The following is a 9528-nucleotide window of genomic DNA, read 5'->3' as shown; positions in this document are numbered from 1 at the left end:
GGCCTGTTCATTTAGTCGGCTGATAGAGGTCTAAGAGGTCGAAGTCATGCGATTGAAGTAGAGGGGATTGTTGTCGGGCAACAGAGGTCAGAGGGATCGTAGTGGGCAGGCAACGAAGGTATGAGGGACCACAGACCTTCATTGTGGAGTGATGTGTGGGAACCCAACAAAATAAATTGTGTTAAAAAAAAAAATTTCCATTGAAACTAGAGCGTAGCGGCGTTGTGCTCTGAAGCATAGAGGTGCCATAAGCTATTGATGTGTCATTGGCATCTCTATTTTATAGTAATAATTGATTCAACATGCAGTATTGTGGCACTGGTTTAAGCGTGGTGATGTTAGGCCATATATATATATACACTATTATAAAAGGGGCTTGAGTTTCCTTCCCCAGCAAATCATGTTCATCCATTTTTTTTTTCTTCTTAAATTATCTTGGCCATCGATTATATTATAAATTATAAATTATTAAAAAAATATAAAATTATATTTACATAGTTTAATGCTATAAATAGATCTTATTCTAAATTAATTTGAAATATTCTAAACGTTTTAGTTTCCCCGTTTCGAGTTTCCCGTTATTAACCTATTCACTTTTTTTTTTATTTTTAATTACTTTTAGAAATATTGTTTTCTTTATCAAGACATATTGAGCAATCATAATAATACATTATGTTTTCAATAACATATCGTGCACTATCAGATAAGTTCAAATTGTGCACAAAGATTTTTCCAACTTACAATCATTATCAGTAAACATCCTAGCAGATACAGTACTACATTATCAAAGCCTACTTCATCTAGGATGGCTTATTTTTTAGAAGTGATAAAATAGTTTTCTCAATTGAGATTTTATTTGGTATGACTTCTTTGCTGCTTTCTAAAACAGTTTTTTTGTATAAAAATTTTTTAAATTAAAATTTTTGATACTAAAAAGCAGGTTTATAAAATAGCAAAAAAACTGCCCAAATAAAATCTGAATTTGATTACCTAGCGGACTTCACAAATGGTAGATTTCCAGTCGACTCCCATTACAGGACATGGCAACTTCCAAAGAATCATCTCATGCATAGTAGCGCAATTCCATTATTCCAAATGAAAAAGAATATTTAATTGTTCATCAAAACTTTCCCAATATATATACTAATCCACAAAATTAAACTAGAATGCAAAAACTTGACAGGCCTAATATTGCAATCGTTGAAAGTTTCCAATAATATTTGGGATAACATATCATGGATCTCGGAGAACTTGCTTTTTTGTTGTCATTCATCAGTTGTCCAAGTATGCCCATTTCAATCCAACGACACCGATATATATATATATATATATATTTGCAGTAAAAGTAGTTGAAGATTTCTTAATTCAACGACACCGATATAAAACTTCAGCAGTTCATATCATCCTCAATTAAGCAGATGATCAGACAAAAAATGGCGTTGAGTATTATTTTGTTAAGGAAAAACCTTCATAGTGAGCTAGCTACCTGCCCACCCTGCATCGAATTATCTTTATAATACGTCACAACAATCTTAATGAATCCACAAATCAAATTGTGGCTTATTACATTGGAGGCTTGAACGATGCAATTTAGGACAATCTTGAACTAAATTCTGTTTGTTAATTATCACAAGCTGTCAACTTGAGTTTGAAGACCGAAATGCATTTCAACCATCACTCCCGCAACTACCGTACCCTTCCGTCGGAGCTCCAATGACTATACAACATAAGGTAACAAATTACAAACACATGTGGCAGTAGAAATTTTAAAACGAGGAATTATCCATCTTATCCACCTGAATTACAACAACTATTATATGACTTCGCTGATGTTGCTCCAACTGAACTACCAGCAAACCTTTCACCACTTCGTGCCTTATAACACCAGATTGATTTCAGTCCTAATGCTACATTATCAAACCAAAGGAGCACCAAATTTTACAAAATATTGTGGAAGACTTATTGCAAAAATAATTAATACAATCTAATTTGAGCCCCCGCACTGTCCCTGCTCTGTTGGTACACAAAGAAAAATGGTTCGTGGTGTATGTGCATCGACGACTGAGCCATTTACAAAATAAGTGTCATTTTTCGGTTCTGAGGTTGGAATATATGTTGGACTCCTCAATGCGGTTCAAGATATTTTCAAAATTGAATATGTGCAGTGGCACTATAGAAAATTGCGCATTATTGGCGGCCGAAATCCGCCGAAAATCAAAAAATTCCGATGGAATATCTGAGCTAAGTTCGAATCCAAGGATTGTGTCCCCTTTGTTATGGGCTATTGTTATATGTTATTATGATGTTGTTTTGGGCTTTTTGATAATTAAGTATGAGCTAGAGTTTTATTGTGGACTTACTAGTGGGGGCCATGCCCCCATGTCCCAATTTTATCTCTGCCCCTGCCATAAACGAAGTTTTATTTGGTCCGGTCGACCGAATGAGAGAAACATTCGGTCGCAGGCAAAATTCCGTTGTACCGAGGTGTACCGAGTTTTTCGAAAAAAACTCGGTACACCTCGGTATAGCGGGATTTTGTCTGCGATCGGATGTTTCTCTGCATCTGGTCGGAGGACGTAATAATTGTTCGCCGTAAACGGTGGATGCATATTGCCAAATTATCACAATACTTTTTTTTTTGCATGGCTTTAGAATTAGTTTAGCATATAACAAGCGCTTGCTTGGAAGAAGTTGTTGAATAGATGCCCATCTGCATCTAATCAACTTGAGAAAGTCCAACCTTTAGAACAAGGTCATTATAAAGAGTAGAGTAGTGATGAAATATGACTAATTAGTCTAAGCCAACCTAAATAAGTTTTATAAGCCTATAAATGTCTCAATATTTAAAAAAAATGAGATTATGATATATGAATGTTTTTTGTTTCAATCTTTTTATTTTTTTATTTTAGAGATTGAAAAACAGGTCGAAATATTTTGTAGAGGATTTTTTTGATACTATTAATCACCTTCATGTCGGTCCTGGACAAATCCAATTAACCCAAATCAAATTATAACTATTAATAAATTGTTACCCCCATATATATATAAAAAAAAAGATAGAGTCAGCTTTCTTATTATATTTTTAAGACAAATATTAAAATATTAAAATTTTTAGTAAAACAATTTTTTTACTTAAAAAATTATTTAAAACAAAAGAAAAATGTTGTTCGAAATAAAAATTAAATACATAATTTTAAATATTTACCCACTGATACTTAGTTTGATTGGTGGGCAAGTACGGTTGGGAACTTCCAACCCATGCTCGATTTCCTTGAGCCGCAACGTCTCTTAAGCGGGATACAATCAAGTGCGAACTAAAAGATTTTTGAGATGAGTGCCTCTTTTAGATCAGACAAAAATTAGCCACCCCGTTCTTTGGAAGATAGCGGCGGATTGATATTCTTAGATTAAAAAAAAATTTAATATTTTGAGTGCCAGCCGAGGGCCGGCAACCCGCGTCTTCCTCCCTGTACGTCTCCCTCACTTTCTCTCTCCCCGGGGCTAAATTGGACACAAGCCCAATTAAACTCCTCTTTCCTTCTGGAAGGCTTTCCTTTTCTACTTCCTCGCTTGTCATAGTGCCCATTCTTATAGATTTCGCTTGGAGAGATGGGTCTCTTTCTCCACTTTGTTCTCTGGGAAGCCTCTCCCAGCATCAGATTCTAGGGTTTATCATTTTCCTTAAAAAAAAGAGTTAGTACCTCTAGGCCTTTCGAGCTAATCGGTATTGCTTTTGCTATCGGCTGCTTATATCTTGCTAGGTAAGGTACAGGACTGATATGGAGCTTAGGTTTTCTTTTCTGGAATATTAACCTAATCACCGATAGAGAAGAAGAGAGTAAAAGAGATGAAAGGCGGCGCTGTTTTCTTGCTGACGGTTCTTCTGCTGCATATGCTCTTCATTGGTCTCGTTGCAGCCGAGGTATGCCTTGAACTAATCGCTTCTATTTTAGATCTCTGCTGAGCTTATTAGCAGTGTTTGTGAAATTCTTTTAACTGATCCCTTTGGCACAACACTCTTTTATTATCCTTGAACTAATCACACGGTTGTGGTTACTTCCATTCTGTTTATCATATCGAACTTATGATTAAGGTTTGAATGTTTGAATTGGATTATTATACGTAGTGATATGTCTTTTTGAAGTGATTATTATGAAAGAATATTGTCTCTTTTTATGATGTGCAATTTAATTCAGACATTGATTGAATCTTGAAGCTGTGCTACGCTAACTCTTTCAAGTCATCTGGTACTTTGAATTTAGGCTGACTCCAAAGAAATTCCTACGCCCGACACTAGCAGCCTTGCTGTATATATAAATGATACAAAAAATGCTTCTGATCATGTGAAAGGAGATGGCGAGAAGAAGGATAAACATCACAATGACAAATCTCAGGAGGAAATTGCTACAAATGCTCTCAATGACACGGGAAAGAATTTGAATGAGGGAAAGGATAAACCTTTGGAAGAACCAAAGGCATCTGGTGATCTCAGCAAGGAAACTTTGGATGAGGGATCAAATGAAAAGAAGCCACGTACTGTTGACTCTCAAGCAGCAGGATGTGACCCATCTAACAGATGCATTGACAAGAAGACCAAATTGGTTGCTTGTCTGAGGGTACCAGGAACAGGTATTCTTTACCAGCATATATCACAATAAATTGTTTCAAACTTATCTTGCTGACCAGATAACTAGAAATCGACATGTCTGATTTACTCCAAAAAAATAGAATGTTATGTCATTGAATTGCACGATAAGTTTTTAGGTTATGTAGTATTTATATAAATATAATTTGCAAAAAGTAACAATACTTATGCTTATTTATCATATTCTTCTGAAAGTAGATGTGGAGAAGTTTGTCTTATTAGTTGGCTATACATCATATAACTTAGTGCCATTTAATATGTTGAGTTAAGGAGTTCAGAGTTCTGTACTGCTTTAGGATAAGAAGTGCCTTTACCACATGAAAACAAATTTATATTGTTAGGACATACTACATAGTATTAAACATAATAGGACCTTCTCTTTTATCTATAAATCTCTCTGAAGATAAGGGGGGTTTGGAAAATGTTACGCTTGGACCCGTCCATTCTGGACCGGTCCAGTCGGCCCAACTTGTGGGCCGGCTCCTGCAATACAACAGGCGCAAGCCTGCTGGTCTATAGGTTCCCAGTCTTGCCCCCCTTGGGGTGATACCTAGGGCTAATTGTTTGAAGGTTGTTTAGTCCTTTTGTGTTATTTTTGTGTTTGCTTTAAGTAGGAGTTTGTATTAGGGTTAGGAATGGGATAATTGTGGCTGATTTTGGGTTCTTGGTGCTTGGCATTTTTGGGCTCTTACGGTGTCTAGGGATTGGGAGAGATAAATCCTCCTCTCGGATTGAGGATCAACTATATCTTCATATTTTCCTTCTGTTATCTCTGTTTATTGCAATAAATTGCTGTTTTTTGGTTTTTCCTATGAGTTTTGTGGATATTTCCTGCTGTTTTTTCAAGATTGATAGGTTTTCACTTGAGATCTTCAAGTGTTTCCTTATCAAATTGGTATCAGAGCAGTTTTTTAGACATTTTTTGGGCTGTTTTTGTGAAATATGGCGGCAGTTTTTTGTACGAAGAGGGTCTTTTTTACTGTTTTTGGGGCCAAGTTCCAGATTTTTGAGTCCAACAAAAATTCGGGTATCGATGGCGGCCAAGTGAGTGGATTCTTTGGACGAACGCCTTGAGGGGGAGATGAGCCAAATGAAAGCAACAGTTGAGTATAGAATATCCTCCATGAAAGACAAAGTTTCGATCTTCATGAGATGGTGAAGAAGATACTGGACAATCAAAATCAAATGGCGACATCAGAGACAAGAGGTTTGGTAAGGAGAAATACGAATTCTGAAATTCATAGAAGTGTAAACGATGTGGAGATCATAGAGGAGAGAGGTGGAAGGTATAGAGAGAGGCGTGATTATGGGGGGCATGAATCAAGAGGTGCTGATTGGGATAGAAAAGAGGAGGATTATGGTAGGAGAGGTGATGGTTTTGAAGGTAGGAGGGGAGAAAGTGAAGATGGGTATGGGTATGAGCGTGAAAGGGAGGATTGGGACACTTGGGTAGGACTAAACACTTGGGGAAGGAGAAATTATGGAGGAATTAGGGAAAATGGGGGAGATCCGAAGGTCGGAAGCTGAAGATGTGCCATGCCCATTTTTGAAAGATATGATGCACATGGGTGGATCTACAAGGTAGAGAGGTATTTCATCGCCAATGGGTTGACGAAGGAGGAGAAATTTATGGTAGCTGGCTTATGTTTGGAAGGGAAGACATTGGATTGGTACCAGTGGAGAGATTTGAGGAGGCTCATATGGAGTTCGAGGGAGTTCATGGAATGCTTATTTGAACGTTTTCGAACCGGTAGGGGAGGAGACTACTATGAGTTCTTTACACTAGTACATGAAGGCTCAATGAAAAATTATCACGAGCGATTTGAGTACCTGGCGAGTCGATTGGATCGATTATCAGAGATTGTTTTGGAGGAGAATTTTATGAAGGGACTCAAATCAGTGATCCGGGAAGCAGTGAGGGTCATGAGGTCTCGTAACTTGGGAGAGGCTATGGAGCTAGCTCAAGTGGAGGATCAGAACTACCAGGAGAGGGGAGTCAGAGGCAGTAGTTCAGGTGGCTCTTATAGGATGACTACCATTTTCTTAGCCACCCAAGGGGCCTGCATCGGGCAACATTCATAAAACCCCAAGGGAGAAGCCAATAGGAGGAGGAAGTATTGGGAACTTCAAAAGACTGATGAAGAGGGAGATGCAGGAGAAGAGGGCGAAGGGATTATGCTTCAGATGTGATAAGAAGTATACACTAGGGCATATGTGCAGAGACCGAACTCTTCAAGTTCTCACCGTCTGTGATTACGAGGAAACTGAGGAGTGAGGTGAGAGTGAGATAGGGAGAAAGGAGGACAATCTACATTTTGACATGATATAGGTCTCCTTGAACTCAGTGGTAGGATTGACTCTGAGTCATACCATGAAGGTGAAAAGTGGAATAACAGACATGGAGGTAGTGGTGTTGATTGACAGCGGGGCTACACACAATTTAATCTCTAACTAGGTCGTGGACCAATTGTGGGTGATATTGATGGATACATGGTGTTATGAAGTGATGATGGGTACACGAAAGGTGGAAATGGGCCAGGGGATATGTCAGGAAGTAGTGTTGACTATACAGGGGGTTTAGGTGAGGGAGGATTTTCTCCCATTGGAGTTACGGAGCACTGATGTCATTCTGGGAATGAAGTGGCTGCAGACCTTGGAGAACACCAAGGTCAACTGGGGAGCATTGATGATGGAGCTGGTGGTGGAAGGGAAGGGTAATTATTAGGGGTGATGCTGGGCTCTTCAAAGCTATGTTATCACTTAAAACTATGGTGAGGAGATGTGGGAGAATATTATCTGGTGGAGCTACAGACACTGGAGGGGATCGGATTGAAGGAAGGTGGGGATATTCTTCTTTCAATGCAACCATTGATTCAGCAGTTCAGTGAGGTTTTTAGCCACATTAGGGATTCCCAGCGCCAAGGGAGTTGGAGCACGTTATTACCTTGCGGGAAGGTGTGTCACCCATTAGTGTTAGACTCTAATACTATCCTCAATTTTAGAAGAATGAAATTGAGAGGTTGATTAGAGAGATGTTGGAAGCAGGGATTATCTGACCAAATCTGAGTCCTTTTTCTAGCCTAGTGTTACTGGTTAAAAAAAAAGATGGGAGTTGGAGGTTCTGCTTGGACTAATAGGCAATGAATAAAGAAACTATGTCAGACAAGTTTTCTTTTCCTAGTGATAGATGAGCTGTTAGATGAGCTGAGTGGGGCAATTATCTTCACCAAGATAGATCTGAAGTCAGGATACCAACATATCAGAATAAAAAGGGAGGATTAGGGTAGATTTATTGAGGGATGGGAGTAGCCACCTTGGCTATTTTCTAGAAGGGGAGAGGCTTTTGTATTGGGGGCGATTTATGATGCCTAGGACCTCAGTTCATATTCCACACCTGCTCCAGGAGTTCTATGAAAGTGTTATTGGGGGTCATTCAGGGGTGTAAAAGACATATATGAGACTCGCCTCAGAGTTATATTGGAAGGTGATGCACAAGGATGTGGAGAAGTTGGTCACCAATTGTGAGGTCTCTTAGCGGAATAAATACATGACCATGACTTCAGGAGGATTATTGCAGCCCATAGCTCTACCAGATTGGGTGTGGGAGGAGATATCTATGGATTTTATAGACGAGTTGCCTCGATCTGAAGGATTCACCGTGATTCTAGTGGTAGTAGACAGGCTGAGCAAGTATGCTCATTTTATTCCCCTACGACACCCCTACACGACAGTGACAGTGGCATCAGCTTTCATCAGAGAGGTGCTCAGACTGCATGGGATACTGGAGGCTATAGTATCCGACAGGGATAAAGTATTCCTCAACCATTTTTGGAGAGAGTTATTCAGACTGCAGGAGGCAGTACTAAAGAGGAGCACCGCATACTACCCACAGACCGATGGGCAGACGGAGGTGATAAATAGAAGCTTGGAGACATACCTACGATGATTTGTGTTAGAAACCCTTCGACTTTGGGCCAAGATAAAATAGAAGCATGGGCAGAATCTTAGTACAACACTTCATACTATTTTGCTTCTCATATGACCTCATTCAAGGTGTTGTACGGAAGAGATCTACCTCACCTGGTGTATATTGGGCAGAGTAACACTCCAGTTTTTTCAGTAGAAGCATACTTGGAGCAGAGGGACATGGTAATGGAAGAATTGAAGAAGCATCTGTTGAGGGCTCAACAGATTATGAAGAAACAGATGGATGAGCATCAGAAGGACATCCAATTTTAGGTTGGGGAGAGTGTTCTTAAAACTAAGGCCTTACAGGCGGTGGGTAGTCACCTCCAAGAAGAACAAGAAGCTGACTCTAAGATATTTCGGCCCTTATAAGATAGTAGAGAAAATTGGAACAGTGATGTATAATTTGAGGTTGCCTTCAATAACCACCATCCACCCAGTATTTTATGTGTTACAATTGAGAGAGCTTTGGGGATCACACAACCAATTCAGAGTTGCCAGCAACATTGACTAAAGATTTGGAAGTGATTTTGGAACCCATGAAGCTACAATGGGTACGCCAGGGAGAAGAAGGGGTCAAAGAAGTGTTGATCAACTGGAAGGACCTTTCTGATTATGACGCTACATGGGAGCCCTACGAAAGGGTGGAATATCAATTCCCATATTTCTACCTTGAGGACAAGGTGATTCTTTGGGAGCGGGGTATTGATACGCTTGAACTGGTCCTTCCTGAATCGGTCCAGCTGGCCCAACTTGTGGACCGGCTCCTATAGTCCATCAAGTGCAAGCCTGCTGATTCGCAGGCTCCCAATTCCTCCCCCCTTGGGGTGGGGGCCACTACCTAGGGATAATTGTTTGAGGGTTGTTTAGTCTTTTTGTGTTTTCTTTAAGTAGGAGTTTGTATTAGGGTTAGGGAT

General features: G+C 39.5%; 1 protein-coding gene across 1 annotated transcript; it reads left to right on the top strand.

Moving 5' to 3' along the window:
- The first annotated feature begins 3430 nt into the window (after positions 1–3430).
- Positions 3431–4673, top strand: LOC110106722. Its single transcript, XM_020836702.2, has 2 exons — positions 3431–3922; positions 4263–4673. The coding sequence occupies exons 1-2, from the start codon at positions 3848–3850 to the stop codon at positions 4656–4658; spliced, it is 471 nt and encodes a 156-aa protein (XP_020692361.1). The 5' UTR covers positions 3431–3847; the 3' UTR covers positions 4659–4673.
- Positions 4674–9528: the final 4855 nt, after the last annotated feature.

This window comes from Dendrobium catenatum, unplaced genomic scaffold (genome assembly GCF_001605985.2).
Source record: "Dendrobium catenatum unplaced genomic scaffold, ASM160598v2 fragScaff_scaffold_133, whole genome shotgun sequence".
NCBI classification, from domain to species: Eukaryota; Viridiplantae; Streptophyta; class Magnoliopsida; order Asparagales; family Orchidaceae; genus Dendrobium; species Dendrobium catenatum.
This window is presented reverse-complemented; position numbering and strand designations above follow the sequence as displayed.